Source organism: Nicotiana tabacum, chromosome 15, assembly GCF_000715075.1.
Source record: "Nicotiana tabacum cultivar K326 chromosome 15, ASM71507v2, whole genome shotgun sequence".
Taxonomy (NCBI): Eukaryota; Viridiplantae; Streptophyta; class Magnoliopsida; order Solanales; family Solanaceae; genus Nicotiana; species Nicotiana tabacum.
In genome coordinates, this window is record NC_134094.1 from 10,759,512 (window position 1) to 10,782,297 (window position 22,786).

Genomic DNA, 22,786 nt, shown 5'->3' on the forward strand with positions numbered 1-22,786 from the left:
GTACTCCAAACTGTTCCAATTTTTGAGGTGTTGTTTGACTGTATACAAAGTTTAAAAAAACTATTTAAAACTTGTGATCTAGAACAAGCCATAAATATTTATGTTAATATAAATTATCTCATTAATTAAGGATAAAACGAATAATAATATGATCAATGAATTTTGAAGCTAGATGTATAAGTCGCATGAATTGCTTTTACGTCAAGTATATGAAGCTATTAACTGCTCCAAAGAATAAGAGACCAAATAATGAACAAACGAGATTAAACTAAAACAAGACGAAATCCTATAGATGGTCAAAACAAGTAAAGGAAATTAATCAGTCAGTTGTTGCTTCAAACAAGTTACTACTGCATATTCAAGAATGAAAGGGACAGTGCTGACTTTATATAGTTTATTTAGTTCAGGGCCGAGCTACAATATTAAGTATAGGTTCGGACGAACTCAGTAGCTTTTAATTAGATCTTGTATTTGTATTAGGAAATTCATTAAATATAAATATTTAATACGAACTCAATAACTAAAACTAGCAATATATTTGACGGAAAATTCAGAATCCATATACTTCAAATTTTGGCTCCGCCATTAAGGGAATTAAGGTCCTCGCATGTATCCTCCGCAGCAACAAAGTCGAGCCCTACTCTCTTTTTATTTCCAACTTAATTAAGTATCCATCGTTTACACGAATAAATAAAGAGTTGAATTTGTATACCCTGATCTTGTGAAAAATTTTACACTATTAGCTAACCCAAAAAATATATATACATGTAACCCCTCAATAAAAAGTAGGATTTGTAGGGAAATAATTAAGGCAAATTACATGTTACAATAAATAAAGTAGCCTGATAGTTATTTACATGAATAAGGAATAAAAAGAGTTTAACTTGTATACGCCAATCTTAAGAAAAATTTTACACTATTAGATAATCCAAAATATATCTACATGTAACCCTCCATACAAAGTGGGATCTAAAATAAGGCAAGCTACTTGTTACAATAGGTAAGGTAACCTGAAAGTTGTAAAAATTATTTACACCGTCAATGGATATTAGTTCAACTTTATTTTTACAAATAGTTAGAGAAAATGTGATGAAAATAGCAAAAACAAAAAACAGCTCCAACATAGACGGCAACATAATATTGATGGATAGATTTCCAACAATTACAGATCAAAATAATACTCTCCACACAAAAGAAAAAGAAAAAAAGTTTTAACAACATTGTACAGAAAAAAGAGAGGAAAGGAAGCCAAAATATCAAGACATTTAGGCATGTCTACACATGAAAAGAAAATCATTGGAAAATAGTATTCCAAAAGGTATTGATTTCTTCATCATCCTGAGGTATTTCCCATGCAACCATATCATCATCTAGCTCTGAAAATGTGGGAATAAAATTTTGATTTAAGTTGCAATTAGAAGCTCTAATTGCAAGTCCTTCAGCTTGATTTTCATTTGAATTCAATTCATTAGCTTGACATAATTCTGAGGAATTTGAACCATTTCTCGATTTTTGCATGTTGTCATTGTACAGGGACGGTGATGCTAATCTTCTTTGTAGCGTTCCAATTTTATCGGATATTCCTGAAGGGACTTCCGAAGAATTTGAAATAGAAGAATCATAATTGGGAAGTGAATTAGTATTATCCAAACAAGGAATTGTTGTAATGTAATTTGCTAGAGATGAATCCAAGAATTGGGGTTGATCACCCTCATATTTAAGGCTTTCAAATAATGGAGGATTTGGATTGCTTAAAAAATTGTCTTGAATTGATGAAAATAAGTTTGAATTTATAGCTAAAAGAGGGCTTTGTAAAAGTTGTTGGATTTTGGCTAATAAAGTAAAATGTGCTTGTAATCTAAGGGAAGATGCTAAAGAAACAAAATAGTTGGAAGTAGAGGTAAATTGATGAGAAAATTTTAGAAGGGAATCGAAATCAGATATTGGTTTGTGTGTTTTGGGGTCAATTCCCAATTTGAGAAGCTTTTTCTTTAAATGCGTGTTATAGAAGTTCTTTATTTCATTATCAGTTCTTCCCGGAAGATGATTTGCAATTCTTGACCACCTACAAATAATAACCACAATATAGAAATTAGAGTTTAACTCTACATGGCCTTGGAGCAACAATCAAGTTGTCTCTGTAAGACCTATAAGTCACGGGTTCAAATCGTGAAATCAGTCACCGATACTTGCATCAGGGTAAAATGTCTACATCACCCCTAAGGGTGTGCATCGGGTTGCCCTCTTTTTTAGTTTAACTCTATATAATGATTATGTAAATTTCTTTTACACTGTCATATCATCTAAAACAATTGTAGTGTGCAGATAACTATTCATAATAAGTACGAGTGATTAACATGAAAAAGCCATAAAAAAGAACTCAGAACAAGAAACTATTCGATGGATTTTCCCTTCAAAAAGTAACTAAATTTATCAAAATATTTCTTTGTTGAAAAAGTGTAATATTATCATGTAAATATTTTTTGCACCGTCGTATTATTTAAAATATAATTATAGTATACAGGTAATTATTCATAATAATTGAGATTATTTTTCTTTTATGAATTGGATTTCAGATAGAAAGAAGAAGAATATTGTGACACTTACTTATTTCCAAGAACAGAATGGAGATTAATGATGATTTCTTCTTCTTCATGTGAAAATCCTCCTCTCTTAATATCAGGCCTAAGATAATTATTCCATCTTAATCTGCAACTCTTTCCACATCTCTTTAAACCTGCTTTTCTTGGGATTAATTGCCAATTTGTGTGACCATTTTTCTTTATATAATCAATCAGTTTCTCATCTTCATCTTCTGTCCATGGCCCTTTCTTCAAATCATCATCATCATCTAATTTGCAACAAGGATACCTTCCCATATTTAATTTTAATGAAGAAAACAAAAATTAGGAAAAATGAAAGATAATATTTAGAAGAAGTTTTTGAGATATCAAGCAAGGTAAGTATAGTGATGGCTTTTATAACTGCATGGAAAATATATATAATAATGTTTCCAAATTAGTTTAAAATCACAAGGTCAAAGTATTTCTTGATATTATTATCCAAAGAGAGAGCTTCAAGCAACACGGCAAGTAATGGAAAATAAGTCATTTAGAGACCTTTTTGACATTTTTCAACAGAAGGGTGGATTATAGTGTTCATGAATATTTAATATGAAATAATTAAAATAAGAAGTAGGTAGTTTCAAGTTTATAAAAAGGGCAGCCCGATAAATAAGGTATTCCGTGTGCATGCATGGTCCGGGAAAAAGCCACACCCCAAGGGTGTGATGTAGACAGTCTATTATACTCCTAATGCGAGCATTAATGTATGCATTAGTGGTTGCTTCCGCAACTCGAATATGTGACCTATAAATCACACTGACAGTTCCGGGTTTATGTATAGTAACGTAGGTGATATATATCTTCGTCACCATTTCTCGAAAATGTGATCAAAATTAACTACCAAGATCAACTAATACAAATTTTGTATACTAAGTGGCTTGTGGCCACTTTCACTCAAAAGTTAAATCCTTATTTCAATTTTTAAAAAAAACCTTTTTCCTTTTTTATAATCTAATTGTTGGTCATTGAGTTAGAAAAGTTCTAGAATATCATAGAGTACAAAGTAGGAATAGGAAGATATTCAACCAACAATGCGATTGTGAGAGTATTGCTCGTTGAGACTATATCTAAAGTTCTATTTATTAGTTGCAATACTTTACTAAGAAAAAGTAAAGGTTACATGAGTTTGAGTGAAGTTGCATTTGAAATGTTGTAGTTTATTTGCATAGGGATCAGATTTGTTATAATCATCTCGAGTAGATTGATTCTTTGCGAAATTCACACCAAAAAAAAAAAGAAATTTATTTATCTTTTAAATAACTTGTTAATATATCATTTTAACCTCCTTTAAAGAGTTTTAAGGTCGAGGTGCAGCAGATTAAAAGTATACAAAAAACACACAACAAATTAAATTAACAATTCAAACCCTTTTTGCCTTGTACAGAAGAAACATGCAATTGTTGCTGCATTAATTTGTTGTCAAATCATTAGTTTGGCTGCTTTCAATATCTTTTATTATTATATTATTGTGAATTAAATCATCATCGAATTTGTCATCATTTTTGTCCTTTTCTGACCATGTCCGATACCACCTAGCATTAGGTACTTCTTCTTCTTCTTCTCTAACTGCTCCTGAGTGTGGCTGTTACTAAAAAAAGAAAAGAGGAAAAAAGAAAGAAAAAGGATGCTGATATAACCCTTGTTATGAGGAAATGGTTATTTATAATTTAAATCATAGTAAAATATTGAGAGGTAAATTTAAATATTTTTCTTGAAGAATTTGCATACATGGAGTCTACTCATTTCTGATTGGTGCTTCTTTAATGGTAAGAATAAATACTAGATTTTTTTCTAATGACAAATGTATGAATAGGCCAAATTAGGGTATAGCAGATGGCAAAATTGAGCGGTTTAGATATCACATAGGCAAATTTGACCCTTTCCCCAACATATATGCAATAACTATATATGTGATTTTTATATCTATATTGTTTAGTATATTGTAGCAAGTAATTTGCATTGTATTCCTGGAAGTATCACTAATCCCGCTCTTTATATATAGGCAGTTAATTGTAAACATTATTTAGGTGATCTGACATTATTAAAAAAAAATTATAGGTTTAATGTATAAAAGTTAAACTCATAACAAAAGTAGTATTGGTTTAACTCTAAACGATTGTATTGGTAGCAAGGTTAGAAGTCATCATACTCAAATTTATTGTAACTTACTATTAAACAATTTTCCTAAATACCAGAGCAAAGGTCAAAGCTCTAATTAGCTTTTTCCAACAAATACATCAAACTATGTTAAAGATATACTCAATCTTTTGAATAATGAATTTCCGAGCTATTTACTTGAAAGATTATCGATTTTTCTTTTTCTAGTTCCACCTTTATTTGGTGGAGGTGGGCAAATCCTACCTGCTTATAATTTCTTACCCATCAAGTTAAATATTTAGTATTTGACTTTTGTCGAAGAAGTGAGAATTTAGGTTTCTTATCTCCATGTAATTAAATTATGTCATTATCTTCTATATGGACAGTAAAGAAGTATTTTCTTTTCTTTGAATTCAACGAAAGAAAAAATGTAACCAACAACAGATACGGTGGAGCGGTAAGTATTCTTTTATCCTTAATCAGAGATCTCGGATTCGAGCTTTGAGTATAAAGTTGCTTTTATTAGGAAACGCATTATCCCTCAAGTGGAACTTCCCGGCACGAATCCGAATTTAGTCGGAGTGTCGGACGCCTTTGTTAGGGAGCGTTTTACCCCTCAACATAAAACTTTTCAGTGCGAATTTAAATTTAGTTAGGCCCCAATGCATGTACCTAACATCGGGTGAAAAATTTAAAAACAATAGGAAAAATGTAATATTCAACAGTGATGTCACGTGATATATTTGTCAATAGGGGTTGGGAAGAAGGTACATATGCTAAATATCCCTTCTTCTTTTTTTGTTGGCTTCTTTTATGTTTTAAACAAATACCTAGCAATATTCATTCTTTACTTTTTATAGTCATATACATAGATTATACACAATTCAACATATATAATTATCACGACCCAAAATTCACCTAGTCGTGATGGCACCTAACCCAACCCGTCAGGTAAGTCAATTAACTATTGTCCAACTTAATAAAATTTATTAAGATAAGAAATGCTAATACACCGCTTTTATACAAAAATTTCCCTAAGGACTGGTAGTACAAATCATGAGTTTCTAAGATTAGAATTTACAAAGTTGATATGAAATAAATACATCATCTGTTCGAAATGCACATAAACAGATTTTTATAAATCTAAGGATACCATGAACAAGAGGCAGCTACAACCGGAATGCATGTACGTCTTCAAATCCAGCTCCCATCGATCACAGCAACATCAGCATCTAATATATGCACGCAAGGTGCAGAAGTGTAGTATAAGTACAACCGACCTCATGTACTCAATAAGTAGCAAACTTAACCTTAGGTTGAAAGTAGTGACGAGCTGGAATACAGGTCGGGGTCCAACACCAATAGCCAACAACAGTTCATAATAATATAATGGAAGTAATAAAAGAAGTAGCTCAGAGATAAAATGCTCAGCTCGTTCACAGTTCAAGAAAAATAGTCCTACTTTTCAAATATATCAGTGAAAACCCAAATCCTTTACCGAAATCATCAATTTATGAGTAAGTTTGAAAACTGTGATTTTTCCCAAAACTTTCAACATATAAATGTTTTATTTTTAAATGGCATGAGGAAAATACACACTACTAGAAATCCGATAAAAACCGACCAAAAAAACCGACCAACGTTGGTCGGTAATGGCCAAAAACCAACCAAAATGCGATCATTTACGTGTGGACGGTATTTTTGTAGTCGGAAAGAAATACCGACCAAAGTTGGTCGGAAATTACCGACCAACTTTGGTCGGTCAATTAAATTCAAAAAAAAAATATTGCAAAAAAAACCGACCAAAGTTGGTCGATTTTTTCCGACCAAAGTTGGTCAGTATTTTAATTATGTAAAAAAAAAATTCACCATCTGGGAATCGAACCGGGGTCTGCACTGTGGCAGGATACTATTCTATCACTAGACCATTGGTACATTTTGTTTTAAGATTGTCTTTTATTTGATTTATACTCTATAATTATATTTTCGCACGAAAATAACCGACCAAAGTTGGTCGGTTTTATTAAAAAGTAAAATTACTGACCAAAATTGGTCGGTTTTTTTAAATGACCCGCCGAATTAACCGACCAAATTTGGTCGGTTTTTTTAATATTAATTTTTATTTATATTAATTGAAAAACCGACCAAAGTTGGTCGGTTTCTTGAAACATAAATTTTGCGGGACTCTCCCGTATTTTTGCGCCAAAGAAAATCGACCAAAGTTGGTCGGTTTCGTAAAACAAAAAATTAAATAAAAAAATTTGAAAAACCGACCAACTTTGGTCGGTTTTTTTACCGACCAAAGTTGGTCGGTCGATATTGATCGGTTTTTGCCAAATTTCTAGTAGTGACATCCCTATGCCTACATGTTAATATGTAGGAGAAGTCATGAATGACACAATATCGTACAGCACGAGGAAAAATGCATCTCTATGACTGTATGTCAAGTTTGCAAGTCAATGCGATGCAACTCAATAATAAAACCATATGCATACTCTCAGAGCATCATTTCACTAAGTCATCCCAGTCACTCAGTCCTCCCAGTCACTCAATCCTCCCAATCGCTCGGCACTCGCACTTAGTAGGTACATGCGCTTACTAGGGGTGTGTACAGACTCCAGAGGGGTTCCTTCAGTCCTAGTGCTATAATCCGTACGGACAACTCACGTGTTGCACGGACAACTCATGTGTTATAGTACCAATATCTAGATCTGCATGGACAACTCACGTATTGCACGGACAACTCATGTGTTATAGTACCAATATCTAGATCTGCATGGACAACTCACGTGTTGCACGGACAACTCACGTGCTATAGTATCAATATCTGGATCTGCACTAATAACTCACGTACTGCACGGACAATTCACGTGCTATAGTATCAATATCTGGATCTGCACGGACAACTCACGTGATATAGTATCAATAACCTCAAAATTAGGCTATCGGCCTCACTCAGTCATCAATCTCTCTAGTCTCTCGGGCTCACAATGTCATGAAACTAGCCCAAAATGATGATATGATGTATCAATAAATAACAACAGATACTGAGATATGATATGCAACAAATGTATATGACTGAGTACGAAATTACAATTTAAACATATAATTCGATAGCAGAAATGACCTTAGTGGGTTTCAATAATAACAACATTTGCCCAAGCATGATTTCTAACATGAGTCGCAGCTCAGTTTCTCTAACACATAAAAAAATACATGAAAAAATACAAGTTAATTGACTATGCAGCTCTACGGAATCAACCGAGTCTCAATTTTTACGGTGCATGCACACACGCTCGTCACCTAGCATGTGTGTCACCTCTGAATAAATCACATAACACGTATAATCAGGGTTCATAGCCTCAGCTCTAAGATTAGAGATGTTACTTACCTCGAATATCGAGCAAGCTGTACAATACTCCGAAAATTTCATCTGCATGTATCAACCTCCATACGCCTTCATATCTCCTCAATTCAAGCCAAACGATTCGTATCTATTCAAACAACGTGCAAATTAATCAAAATATACTCCAATGCTTACAATTTAACAATTTACAAAAAATTTCAACTCCGCTCGAAAAATTGACACTGGGACCCACGTCTCGGAATCCGATGAAACTCACAAAATCTGATAACTCATTCACTTACGAGTCCAACAATACTAATTTTACTCAAATCCGACTCTGAATCGATGTTTAAATATCGAAAATTCATTTTATGGAATTGTAAAGAATTTCTCTCATCTCTCTTGAAAAATCAATAATCTAACGCCGAAAATGAAGTTAATTCATGAAATATAATCATAAGGGAGTCAAGAACACTTACCCCAAGTTGTGTGATGAAATTTGCCTCTCAAAATCGCCCAAACCGAACTCCCCAACTCTGTTTTCGTCAAAAATGGCAAAAACCTCCTGTTTATAGGGATTTTAATGTTCGGGCGCCATAGGTGGCGTGGGCCGGTGCCTGTGCCGCCATTTCCAGAACCTTTAAACATCCCCGCGTTAGGGCTAGCGCTCCCCGCTACCCTGAGCGCTGGCGATGAGATTTTGGCTTTTTTCCGACACGAAAATGGGCATAACTCCCTCATACGATTTTCGAATTCAACGATTCTTTTTTATATGGCTCCGTAATTTCAATACAGATCTAATGCTTCAACCAAAACTGAATTTGGATCTCATTTTCTTAATGTGATACCACTTATTCTTGAAGAATCGACGTCGAAATATTCTAGAAATATCCAAATTAAATTTCGTTAACCATCTGAAATCCACCCAAGGCCCTCGGGACCTCAACCAAATATATCAACAAGTCCTAAAATATCATACGAACTTAGTCGATGCCTCAAATCACATCAAACAATACTAAAAACATGAATCACACCCCAATTGAAACTTAATAAATTTTAAATCTTTCAACTTTCAAACTTCGCGCCGAAACATATCAAATTAATCTGGAATGAACTCAAATTTTGCGTACAAGTCATAAATGACATAACAAAGCTATTCCAATTTCCAGAATATGATTCTGACCCCGATATCAAAGTCAACTCCCCGGTCAAACTTTCAAACTTTAAATTTGTCATTTCAAGCCAAATTTAACTACTTACTTCAAAATAAATATCCGGGCACACTCCTAAATCCAAAATCACCATACGGAGCTACTGGAACCATCGAAACTCCATTCCGGAATCGTTTGCACAAAAGGTCAAATCGGTCAACTCTTTTCATTTAAGCTTCTAAACAATGATTGTTCTTTCAATTAAATCCCGAATCATTTGAAAACCAAAGCCGACAATTCACACAAGTCATAATACACATTACGAAACTGCTCATGACTTCAAATTGTCAAAAGGAGCGTAGATGTTCAAAACGACAAGTCGGGCCGTTATAATAATACAAAATTATGCATACATTATACCTCCACCAACTATTTTTAGTTTAAGAAGTTGGGTGGGCGGCTATTTGATTTAATTCTTTTCTTTCTTTTATTAGCTCCATTCACTTCAGTTACAAGTAGACTGTGTGATAAAGACACTAAAAAATAGCCTAGCGTGAAGGAAATGGCAAAAGAAAACATTTGAATGACTAGTCCAAAATTTCTGGTTTGATTTCACTAACAAAAGTCGATATTGGAACTTCTGGAAAATTCTTGTTTATTTCCAACTTTCTAGGAAACTTCCTATCTCAGGGAATCACAGGCGGACTTACTTACGTTGTGAGTTGAGGGGTCACGGGACCCCGTTAGCCTCGGCAAAAATATTGTATATATATGTTATATATATCTGTCCATATATATGGGATCCCTTAAATATTTAAGATGTTCCTCCAAACACAAAAAGGCAGATGGAGCTAGAAGTGGTTGTGTTGGGCATTTAAGTTTGATCCCGTCTATATGACGTGGGTTCGAAATCTCTCTTCAGCCTTTTCTCCTTTTTGTCTTAGTTCTTGAAATACAACCTCCGACTCGGCAATGGCAACTAAGAGTTGGAAAGTCTTCTTCAATTCTTTGACTATTAACATACACATATTCTTGATTTCTTTAGTAAATTTTGATAATTTAAACATACCATTTTTTTTATTAAAATACTAGAAATTTAAAGTGTGAAGCATGCTTAATCAAACACCTTTCCTTTCCATAGCATTCATTTTGCGAAGGAATCTCTCTTTGTTAAGTGTTTTCTGTTTCTTTAGAACTTCTTTTTATTTATACTTGAACGATAAATCATCATAACATTAAGTTTTCAAAGAGCTGCACGCCGAATTTAATTTATCGCTAGTGATTAGCATACAGTGGTGCACCTGTTATGCTCAAATCCTGGGTCCACCTATGTCAGGAATGGTATCCTAATATATATTGGCACTCCAATTGAATAATATTTATGTAATCTTACACAGTTAATTAATGAATCAACTATTGGTTTGAATTTAAAATTGTTCCAATCAGTGACATCTAAAAACTACGATAATCATGTTCATTGGAGCGCTTCCCCTTTAATTGATCCTACGCAGCATGAATCTAGTTTAGTCGGATCGGCCGGATACCAAATGTTTATTAAAAAAACAAATTCTAGGTAGATTTAATTCTTTTCCTGGATAGATAACCCTAGCTACACAATGGTATTTAATACCTACTCCACAAGTAGTAATCTACTTATATACTTCATCTATTACGTATATTCTCAAATAAACTAAGATTTAAGTTAGATTTTCAAAAGAAATATTATTGTAAATCTTCATTCTTCCCCATGATTTGCTTTTAATGCACGTCAAAATAGAATTTGTAACTACTCCCTCACAATATGACCAACCAGACAGATTTTAACTAATCTGATCAATTAGTTGCGGCTTCCGACAAGTTACTACTATTACTTTCATGAAAAGGTAACTAGTTTTTTCACTTAAGATAAATGTACGAAGAATTTAAGTTATACAGTCAAATCTCATTATAACAGTATTTTATTATAAAATCAAGCTTTTATTGAATCAATTCTTCATATTATGTTATAATATATGTTATCAATAACCATACTTCACTAGAGCAATCAAAAATGTCGAAACAAATGAGACTATTATAGAGAGGTTTGGTTATATATATATATATATATATATATATATATATATATATATATATATATATACTAAAAGTGATATAATTTCTTACATTAACAAATGCAGTTTAACCAATGGCATAGCCACAACCTAAGCTCAATTGAATCTCTTTCGTTGGAAAATTGTTCTCCACAAATGAAGTAAAAATAAGTTTTTTGTATAGGGAATTTAATAAAACTTATTTGCAACTTTTATGTTTGAATTATTCATTAAATTTTAAGTTATATGCGCATCGGTGTAAAGTATTTTATATTCTCATCGGCCAAAGGATATTTACACCCAAGCTTTTTAAACACGTGGTATTTATAATATTGAATACAAGACATATAGCTTACTATAATAGGTAAATGTAACATGGTGTAAAATCTTTTTACACTGAGGGTGTGTTTGGTATGACGGAAAATAATTTTAGGAAAAAATTTTCCCATTTTTTACTATTTGATTGTGAGCACCCTCTACTTCCAACCAAGAGGTTGTGAGTTCGAGTCACCCCAAGAGCAAGGTGGGGAGAGGGTCTATTGGAAACAGCATCTCTACCCCAGGGTAGGGGTAAGGTCTGCGTACACACTACCCTCTCCAGACCCCACTAGTGGAATTATACTGGGTTGTTGTTGTTGTTGTTGTTGTTGTTTACTGTTTGATTGGACAAAATAGTTTGCAAAATATTTTCCTAGATATCACATTTTTCTGAAATTGGAGAAAAATAACTTCCCTAGAAAAAGTTAGGAAAATATTTTTTAAAAATTCCACATACCCTCACATCTAACCCCCAACCCCCAACCCCTTCTCTCCCCTACCCCACCTCTCCCACCCCCTTTCTCCAATAGGGCTTCTTTTTTTTTTTTTAGATTTTAGTTTTTTTTCCTTTTCCGTCACCACCCCCCCTGTTATTCCCCCCCCCCCCCCCCCCCCCCGGGGGGCAAAAAATATATTTTTTTATATTTTTAGTTCTGGTTTTCCCATTTTTCAGTTTACAGGTTCAAAATTTTATATGTTCCAAAGTTATGAGTTCGAAGGTTTATGTGTTTAAGAGTTTGCGGATTTAGAAATTATGGAGTTTACGAGTTCGAAAGTTTAACGGTTCAAAAATTTATGGAATTTGTGGGTTCGGAAGATTGTTGATTAGAAAGTTTATGGCTTCATGTTCATTGTATCAAAATTATTTATGAATACTCTTGAAAAGTTATTTTCCTTAATTTGCATACCAAACACCAAAAGTTGAGTAAGATTACTAGTTTTCCAAGAAAAATATTTTTTTGAAAAATATTTCCCGTTATACCAAATACACCCTTTTATCTCATACGAAAGATTTTGAAAAAGATGGACAATAACTAATTAGGATTCAATATTAACACTAGTTCTTCATTAGAACATCATTTAATTTTAATGTTCTTATTCGAACGACATAGATAGAAGAAATTGAATATGACTCATTTTCAAGAATTGATAGTTTAATTTTGTGTGCTTTCAAGTCAACAATCAACTCGAAATCAAGTTTGGTAGTAAAATCCAACAAAAAATTATTTGATTCTTGTTTTCAATTTCTTTATTCCTACTTAAAATTTCCCAATTGATGATTTTTAATTATTACATTTCATAATACTTATAATAAGAAAAGAAAGAAGAATTCCCAGAAAGTCTTACCAGCTTCTTCTCAACACCCCCGTTGACTAATTACCAAATATGATGTCAATAGTTTTATATTTTCCAACATTTTTAGGCGGCTTTGCTTCTTTATTCTGTCTTCTCTTTTTGCAAATTGATAATTTATTGATGGGAAAGAGAAGGGTACGCAATTTATCGCACTTAATTTATTTATTTTTTTCTTTACAACAAATTCTCTGTTACATAGGAGATTTGGAAGGCGAAGAGAAGGTCTTTCCTAACTTGCTATGGAAAGGAATTAGACGAACATATTTTAATTCTACTATTTATCGAGCATCCCCCCTATATTTTGCTTACGTCTTCCGAAGAGTAATAGAAATAGGACCATATTTACTAGAAAATCTTTTTTTACAGTATGTAATATTTTGACTCGTTTTGAGAAATTGCTTGCTATTAGGAGTATTGCTACCTGTAATGACTCTTATTAGTTATTAATATTATGTTAATTTAACTAAACAGGAAAAAGAATAGCATGCTAAATTTATTTGTTAAAGCATTATTACATATAACGATACTGGAAATGCATTTGAGCTTGTTTTATCTTCATATTTATGTGGATAATTTGGTACTTGTTTTATGATTCCACAATTGGTACAAGAACAGCGATACAACCACACTGCTGATTTGTGGTTTCTTGGTGTTATATTGTATGTGAGTTGTGACATCTCCTTATTAAATTAGATAGTCAGGAAATTGTATTCCTCCTTGACAGCCAAATATTGGTAAATATTTCTACTCACTCACCAAACACCAAAAAATATCTAAAGAACATAATTTATTTTCTTACGGAAAATATTTTAACTTCGCACCGAACACACGGAAAAGTTGCGAAAAAAGGAGAAAAAGAGCAAAACTAAAGTTTAGAGAACCAACAAAAACATACCCTAACAAACCTAGTGCGGTGAGGCCGTCTAGGGAGAGTAGTGTGTAGCAGAGCTTACCCTACCATGTGAAGGTAGAGAAGTTACGTTTGAACCATAAGGCAAAAATTAAGTCAATATAAAAATACAATCTGATAAGTTCACATTGTGGAGTTAAACATTACACATAGGAACTAAGCAAAGAATAGCTCCCAAAAGGATCAATCCATGCCTTTATCATGAACTGTGCACGAGTTAAAATTTCATAATGGGTCATCAATATTGACTGAAGTCGGTGAATTAACGAAACAAGGCCAGCAGTATATCGTTAGCACCCAAGAGTATGACCTTGCAGTAAATCTAAGGAGTGAATATCATGAAAGAACACAATTCAAATAGCAGCAGAGGCAAAAAAACGCTAGATGACTTCTTTTAGTTGACCTAAGCTTTGATGGATATTTAGCCGATACTTGAGTTGGTGGGACATAAGAGGTAAGAAATAGTCTAGATGCGTGCAAACTAATTCAAACACTACCTGTTAAAAGTAAAAAAGAAAAGATAACAATATAAAACAACTAGACCTGCAGCATATAGATTTAAACAGTAAATCAGTGTACCGGCTTCTCTTTGATGTAACAGAACACCTGATCGAGCCTGGCTTTCACCTGATCGTACCTGGCTTCACTAAAGTAAAAGATGCTTTGCATGAGGCTGAGCACCATTGGCTACTCTCACTATATCCACATATGGTGGCTTGAACCCCATATCATATTTGCATCAAAACTCTGCGAATGTTTGTCAGATGCCTTTAAGCGTAAAAACTAGAAGACACATAGCAGCATGTCCACAAATTAGACAGACAAAATTAGACAATACATGAATGACAACAGAAATATTATACTGTAGCAATGATAAGCAGATTAATGCATAGTATGGGTGAACATTGCAGGTGTTTCAAGTTTCACAATACGAAACATTAATATGCCTTTCTACTATGTTGAAAATGCCAATCATACCGAGGGCTAGTGTTACTTAAGTTACAGAGCCAAAATCCCAAGCTATCTAGTATGCTAAAGATGTTCAAACCAGCAAGAATGATACTGTTATCTAACAGGAAAGTCAGGTGTAAACAAGTAATTAGTTAGCCATTATAGAAGGCGGTGAAATCCAGTGGCATAGTTAAAGGACACAGTCCAAAAAGGCCTGATATAGCATGTAGACATAATTGCTACTCTTTTGAGCCAAGCTACCATTTCCAAAAGACAAAAATCTGTTACCTTATCAAAATTGTCCAGTTAGAGGCCCTTTAAAAGTTTAACAAAATATTCAGTATCAAAACCTCAGGGCCACTCTCACTTATCCTACCTGTCCGACTTATTACTTAGATTTCAAGAGCAGAAAACATTTTATGACATAAAAAGAAACCACAATAAATTTGACCTGGAGCAACATCATAGGAACCAATGCAAGTGGATATGTCCTTTGGATATTAAATATTTCTCCCATTAAGGAAAGAGCACATCATTGCATACTATATGTTTTCCCTGAATGACCAAACATCTGACTTAATGCATCAGATTGAAAACCTACCACTGTATCCATTTAAGATAATTCTCCCTCCTTTTTTGTCATCGTACCTCTCTGCTCAGGACGCCTGCTTCTTATAATTTTGGTAAGTGCATAAAATGTGGAAGTTCAGTCTGACAACCCTGATAAGTTTAAAAGAATCAGTTCATATACAGCCAAAAGATAAAAAGAAAAGGAATCCCTAGGAAGTGAAACCATGGCAATGGAAAACTAAAGGGAAGCCAACATACAAGGCAAGAAGAAGAAGAAAGAAAAGTACTTGTACCATTTCCTTTCTAATGATTGAGAATGTACGTTCTACTAACTACTACCTTTCAGAGTCAAAAACATTTTCTTTTTCTAATCAGAAGGAAACATCTTTCCGAAAACAGCCTCTCTGCCTTTTAAAGGCAGGGGTAAGGTCTGCGTACACTCTACCCCACCCCACTTGCGGGAATACACTGGGTATGTTGTTGTTGTTGTAATTAGAAGGAAACATCTTGACAAAGATTAAAATTTGTTTTTTAAGAAACAGCGTCGCCATGCTTAGATTCACTAGAGCTCGGAAAACTTGCACTAGGTCCTGGCTCCATAAAAATCACTATATTTAGAGACCTTTCCCTCTCCCGCATCAAGTTGACCTAGATGATGATATCTATACAGATGGATCTTATATATATCGTAGAATGAAGTACCACATGGGAAGGGGTTTTGATTGATCAAAAGAAGAATCTACTTCAACCGATATGCCCTTAGGCACGGCCATACATAACATAGAAATCACACTTGGAAAGGGTGGACAATTAGCTAGAGCAGCGGGTGCTGTAGCGAAACTGATTGCAAAAGAGGGGAAATCGGCCACATTAAAATTACCTTCTGGGGAGGTCCGTTTGATATCCAAAAACTGCTCAGCAACAGTCGGACAAGTGGGGAATGTTGGGGTGAACCCGAAAAGTTTGGGTAGAGCCAAGGTTAGAACAGATCATCATCAACCAAGAATCTAGACAGTGAGAGCACTTTAGGTTAGTCAAGTCAAGGATCAAATCAATTCTGCAACTCTCCTCCTTCCTGGTAAGAAACTCTCCGCACATATTTCGCGTCATTCCAGAATTGCAGTTAAAAGGAGTAAATAACTAAGATGCTCATGTGAGATGTGAGATACAAGCATGCAGAATGATCCAACTGGCAACAGCATAAGTACATAAAACAGAAGTATAGACATGGTTGTTTATAAAGCTAGATTTTTTTCCTAGTATTACTCACAGTTTTGCAGCACGATTTTGCCAATTCAATCCATGCAACTCATTAAAAAAGCCATCGTCCTCCCCATGACAAATCATGCAAGCAGAGTTGTGCCAAATCAATATGGCACAATTATGCAAATTAGCATGAACGTTATCTCATCAACAGAGGCATCTATCTGCAATCTATATCAAGCTGAAAGCATTTAGTATAACTGACAATCAAACAAATAGCCAAAAAAAAGAGGGAATGCCTTTATCTTATTTGCATTAACATTACAGAAACAATGCATGTCAAGAGGAACAACGTCCACAATTAACTCTAATATGTCGAGCTAAGTACTCATAATCCAAAACCTACCTCTTTAGGTCATGTCCTAATATGTAAATCCCTCTGTATTAGTTTGTGTCTTACTTTCCTTTCTAGTCTGTTTCAAAAATAATGTCCAAATACTGGGGTTTGGGGGGGGGGGGAGGGGGAGTTCTTGAACCCCATTTCATGTTTTCATCAAAACTCTGCTAATATTTGTTAGATTCCGTAGCACAGTAGTAAAAACTAGAAGACACGTAGGTGTGTGATGTTCACAAATTAGAAAGTCAAAATCAGACAAATAACATGTTTGACAACAAAAATACTATCGCGCAGCAATGATAAGCAGATTAGTACATAGAATGGTTGAACATTGCAGCTGTTTCAAGTTTCACAGTAAGAAGCATTAATATGCCTTTTTACTGAGTTGAAAATGCCAATTCTACCAAAGCTAGTGTTACTAAAGTTACAGAGCCAAAATTCCAAGTTATCTGGTATGCTAAAGATGTTCAAACAAGCAACTATGATACTGCTATCTAACAGGAACGTCAGGTGTAAATAATCAATTATCAGCCATTATAGAGAGGTGAAATCCAGTGGCAACGAGTAACCCCGCCTATTAACACTTTCACCAGTTCAAGCATAGGTCCTTAGTTAACGGACACACTCCTTGTACTTAAAAGGCCTTATATAGCATGTAGACATAATCGTTACTCTTTTGAGGTCAAGCTACCATTTCCGAAAGACACAAATCTGTTACTTTATCTAAATTGTCCAGCTAGATTCCCTTCAAAAGTTTAACAAAATACTCCGTCGCAAAACCTCAGGGCATCTTATTTATCCTTCCTGACCTACTTATAACTTAGAATTCAAGAGCAGAAAACTTTTTCTGACCCAAAAACATATCACAATAAATTTCACCTGGAGCAACATCATAGGACTGCTGGAAAGTAACCAATGCAAGTGGAAATGTACTTCTGTCCTGAAGGAAAGAAGAATGGAATAAAGGGCAGTGGATCTACGGAATTGAATGAGTTCGAAGATATACTATAAGGTCAATGTAGTGTTAAGAATCTGATCCTCTCTATAATGCTAATTAAACTGAAGACTATATCTAAAATACATTTCGATTACACATTTGGTAAAGGTGCCCAAGATTGAACTCCTTAAATCATTTCTCCCATTAATGAAAGAGCACATCATTGCATTCTATATGTTTCCCCTGAAAGACCAAACATCTAATTTAATTCATCAAATTGAAAACCTAATACTGTATACATTGAGACAATTCTCCTTCCTTTCTTGTTATTACCTGTTTCTTATGATTTTAGTAGGTGTATAAAATGTTAAAGTGCAGCCAGGTAACACTGAGAAGTCTAAAAGAATCAGTTCATATACAGCCAAAAAAAAAAAGGAATCCCTAGGAAGTGATCGTGGCAATCTATTTAGAACCTGACCTGTCAAGGAAAATGGAGAACTTAAAGGGAACCCAACATACAAGGCAAGAAGAAGAAAGAAAAGAAGTACCTGTACCATTTTCTTTTCTAAAGATTAAGAATGTCACTTTCTATTATCTACTACTTCTCAGCATCAAAACAAGGATATAAGTTGCTCTGACTACTGGTACATTTTCTTTTCTAATCAGAAGGAAACATCTTGACAAAGATGAACATTTGTTTTGCTAAGAATAGAGTCACCCATGCTTAGTTTCCCTAGAGTACGGAAAACTTGCACTAGATCCTGGCTCCTCTCAAATATGCAGAGAGCTTTCCCTCATCGAAAAGCTGGCCTGGGCACTTCTAGATATGAAGATCTAGCCTACTTCCTATCCGTTTCTCTTTCATCTCTTCTATTCAATGATAGTACAGATCCTTATCAACCAAGAACCTAGACAGTGAGAACACTTTAGGCTAATCAAGTCAAGGATCAAAATCAATTCTGCAACTCTCCCTCCTTCCTGGTAAGAGTCTTTCCGCACATATTTAGTGTTATTCCAGAAAACAAAAATTGCAGTTAAAAGGAGTACATAACCAAGAAGCTTATGTGAAATGTGAGATACAAGCATGCAGAATGATCCATCCAATTGGCAACAGCATAAGTACACAAAACAGAAGTATAGACATGGTTGTTTAGAAAGCTAGATTTTTTTTCCCAGTATTACATCTCACAGTTCCGCAGCACTCAGGATTTTGACAATTCAATCCATGCAACTCATTAGAAAAGCAATCTTCCTCCCCATGTCAAATCATGCAAGCAGAGTTGTACCAATTCAATATGGCGCAATTATGCAACTTAATATGAACATTATCTCATCAACAGAGTCATATATACACAATGTATATCAAGCTGAAAGCATTTATTATAACTGATTATCTAAGAAGTAGCCCAAGGAAAGCCTTTATGTTATTTGCATTAACAAATCACAGGAACGATGCATGTCAAATAGAACAACATCCATAAATTAAAGATATGAAGCCCTAAATGTTGAGCTAAGTACTCAAAATGAAAGAATGTCACATTTCTATATTTAGTACTTTTGGTATGTTATATACACCTTTAGTTAAGGACTCAAGATAAAAAGAATTTCTAACCTTTCTTAAAGTTCGTGTCTAGTCAATCTAAGACACAACATGAAATGGAGGGAGTAGTAAATACAGTAACATCAAATCACTCAGGCTAAAACTTGCATAATAAGCCAGCATGATAATCATAAGCTACTTTTTGAGACAGGACAGCTTTTTATCCAAACGATGACCGAAAAGAAGCCTGTTACCTGAAAGGGAATACCTTGATCAAAGATATTTAAGTGCAACTAGAATCATAAAAGACAAATCGAGCACTCATGGTAAGTGGAAGTAGCCTCTCATACTCAAGTATAGCATAAGAATCTGACATCTAATATGGATTAACTGTTATGATACAAAAGCTAATGAATATGATCACAGTATGTACAGTCTTTGATTGAGTTGTGGTCTAGAAAAGGAATATTCTTGCAGACATAATTCATTTTAACTCCCATGAACGAGACAGTATAATGAAGAGTTATCCATGTAGACACCAAACAGGAAAGAAAATCTCCAACGAGCTAGATTCCTCTTACGTTATTGAAATATATAAACAGAAAGAAGTCGTTATTTAGGATACAACATTCACATGCGTAAATTGAACTGTAAAACAGACAAATTAGGGAAATATAGAATGATAACCATTGAGAATACAGCAAAATGCATTGATATCAAAGTTGTTGAAGGCACATATTGAAATAGTCACCAATGAAATACAGTTGCCTTTAAGAAAACTAAACTTGCCTAGAAAAGAGTATCTGCAAGTACCTATCTCCGCTGCAAAGATAGAATGTACATGTTTTCAACAAAGAACACCATCTAATGCCTTAAAAAAAAGGCCATATCAGGAACCTACTTATTCACTGCTGTACTAATAACTCCCTACCTAAAAGAAACTCCTGCGGTTTTAACAGTAACCCGTGACACAGTCCATATCTTGAGCAAATCTTCCGATCGACCCTTCACCACCCTTTGCCATGCAACTTTGATTTGTGGACTTCACATCCTTAGACCTGAATAGTGTTCTCTTTTTCTTCCCTCTTAAGAGGCGAAACGGGTAATGTTCCTTCATCCTCACCATACCCTTTATTCCCAACCAACATCCTAACCTCCTTTTCACAACTACCCTTTTGTAAACTCTCGAAACCCTTATCAGAATTCAATACATCCCAGAAAAAATCTGTCATCACACTCTCGTAATTCGGCATCTTGGCATAACCAGGGAAATAGTTAATGTCAATAATAAGATACCTATTACCAACTCTATTATCCCTAATCAAATCAAAGTTAAAAAGATGCAATTTCGTAGCTCGTCTAAGCCCTCTAGCTATATCTGTCAAAAAACTCAATGGGGGCAATTCAGCATCATCCAAATTCATCAACTTATAGAACTTATCATCATTTTTCTCACAAGTATTCAAATTTGAAACCTGCGAAAATGACAAGTAACTCTCCAATTTTCCTAAATTCTCCTCGATCACGTCAGGCAACGACTTCCTCTTCACACATTTCACGTAGTCCCCAACCACATACACCTTAAAAATAACCGCCCCATGATTCACAAACTCCTGTAACACTATCGGCGGTTTCAATTTACTTAGCCCGTCTTTATTAAACACTAATAACATCTTATGTGATTTCGCACTACCATCAGCCACTAACGGTTTCGCAATCATAGGAAATTTCAATCCCTCACTTTCCAAATAACTTGCAGACACGATTTTCGCGTCGTAAACTACAGTCTGTTTAGGAATCCCAAAAGACGCCGTTTCGCACTTAATTTCCAGCTCGGTCGCTACCTGAAGCATTGAGATTCTGTTATGTAACCGCTCGATTGACTCGGGCGAATCAATAATAAGCGCCTGAGGATTTTGTAAAGAGAACTCTTTCAATTGCAGTCTCCAATCCTCGCCATATAACTTGTGAAGCACGCAATCGAACGGTCCTTGTTCGATTAAAGGCTTATCCATATCGATTCGAATTAGATCGATTCCTCGTTCGCTCGCGAGGTTCACGAGCGTTGCTTGTATGAAACTCGCTTGTTTCTTCGGTGCTAAAGCGTAACCAACTCCGAATCTCCGCTCCGCCATTGATACACACAAAAACTCAAAACTTACAATGCTTCAATCAACGTTAACCACATTACAGAAAATTTCGAGAATTTGGATGTGATTTGATGAAAATAGCAAAAAAACTAGGGTTTTGAATTAGGAAATTTTTTAGATTTCGATATGATCGATAGATATGCATTTATTTGGGTATGTGTCAGTGTTTTGTGGAGTGAGGAAATGGTGAGAGAGAGGGGAAGAGAGGACAAATGGAGGAGGAGGTGGGAATATATATAGAGGTGAAAGCGAGGGGCGTGATTAGGGTTTTGATAAAGTGACGGGGGGTGGGTTGACGTGGCATATTCTAAGGGACTATATTAATGGCCGTTTTGTTTAGGAAATATCTTAATTTTACCGTTAATAAACTAATTTGTATTTACTCTTTAGATATACTGTAATTTCATATGCCATTGAAGTAGCATGTCCTGTTATAATCATTTTATGACGCACGGGAGGCCCAACCTTATCGAAGGCCTAAAGCAAATTCTTAATAAGAGGTCTTAATATATATTATTTTTAAAAAAAAATAGACAAGTGAGAATGTGAAATTAAAAAAAATGAGAACTTAGTTTTATAAAATACAAAAAATTAAATGAATTTAACGTTGATTGCATCACAATTGAAATGGGAGATTCCAGAAAACATAAGTGACTCCTTTTTTTTAGTAAGTCCCTTTCTATATTCGGTAACAATTCAACTTTAGATTTTTCTTTTTACCATTAATGAGATGATTTCTAGCCCAAAAGCTTCTATGATTTATTTAAGATTACAAGTTTCAAAAGCCTTCCTTTATTTTATAAAATCCATGTCCAGTCAAACACTTTCATATAAATTGGGACGGAGAGAGTATAATTTATGTAAGAAAAATAAATAATAAGTTAGATTATTAGATATAGTTACGTGACCAACTAATGAATAGAGAAATATAATTAAGTAAAAAAGTAAAATAAGATTGACAGAAAACTATTTTAGTTATATTAATTAGAGGAAGAAATCGAGTTATTAAAAATTAATATGACAATAAAGAAATAAATTTATCAATAATAAAAGATAATTATATAAATAATATACTACTATATATAGAGAAATACTAGTAATTTTGGGGCTCTTAAATATTTGGGGCCTAAAGCAAGTGTTCACTTG

At 34.2% G+C, this 22,786-nt stretch overlaps 2 protein-coding genes and 1 non-coding gene across 3 annotated transcripts; all 3 read right to left on the reverse strand.

Annotated features, from left to right (window-relative positions):
* Nucleotides 1-993: 993 nt before the first annotated feature.
* Nucleotides 994-2,933, reverse strand: LOC107808831 (transcription factor MYB41-like). The gene is made up of 2 exons (XM_016633394.2): nt 2,608-2,933; nt 994-2,065 (listed from the first exon to the last, which is right to left on the reverse strand). Exons 1-2 carry the CDS (start codon nt 2,877-2,879, stop codon nt 1,294-1,296), a joined length of 1,044 nt encoding a protein of 347 aa, XP_016488880.1. The 5' UTR covers nt 2,880-2,933; the 3' UTR covers nt 994-1,293.
* On the reverse strand, nt 1,488-1,594 carry LOC142170100 (U6 spliceosomal RNA). The gene has a single exon (XR_012699688.1). It is a non-coding gene; the product is annotated as a U6 spliceosomal RNA (small nuclear RNA).
* A 17,240-nt stretch (nt 2,934-20,173) lies between the features above and the next one.
* Nucleotides 20,174-21,853, reverse strand: LOC107778733 (inositol-tetrakisphosphate 1-kinase 1-like). The gene has a single exon (XM_016599029.2). The coding sequence runs from the start codon at nt 21,623-21,625 to the stop codon at nt 20,543-20,545; it is 1,083 nt and encodes a 360-aa protein (XP_016454515.1). The 5' UTR covers nt 21,626-21,853; the 3' UTR covers nt 20,174-20,542.
* Nucleotides 21,854-22,786: the final 933 nt, after the last annotated feature.

Coding starts and splice junctions, on each gene's coding strand:
- LOC107808831 (XM_016633394.2), bottom strand. CDS start 2,879: ATGGGAAGGTATCCTTGTTGCAAATTAGATGATGATGATGATTTGAAG. Junction 2,066..2,607: donor CATTCTGTTCTTGGAAATAA/GTAAGTGTCACA, acceptor TATTATTTGTAG/GTGGTCAAGAATTGCAAATC.
- LOC107778733 (XM_016599029.2), bottom strand. CDS start 21,625: ATGGCGGAGCGGAGATTCGGAGTTGGTTACGCTTTAGCACCGAAGAAA.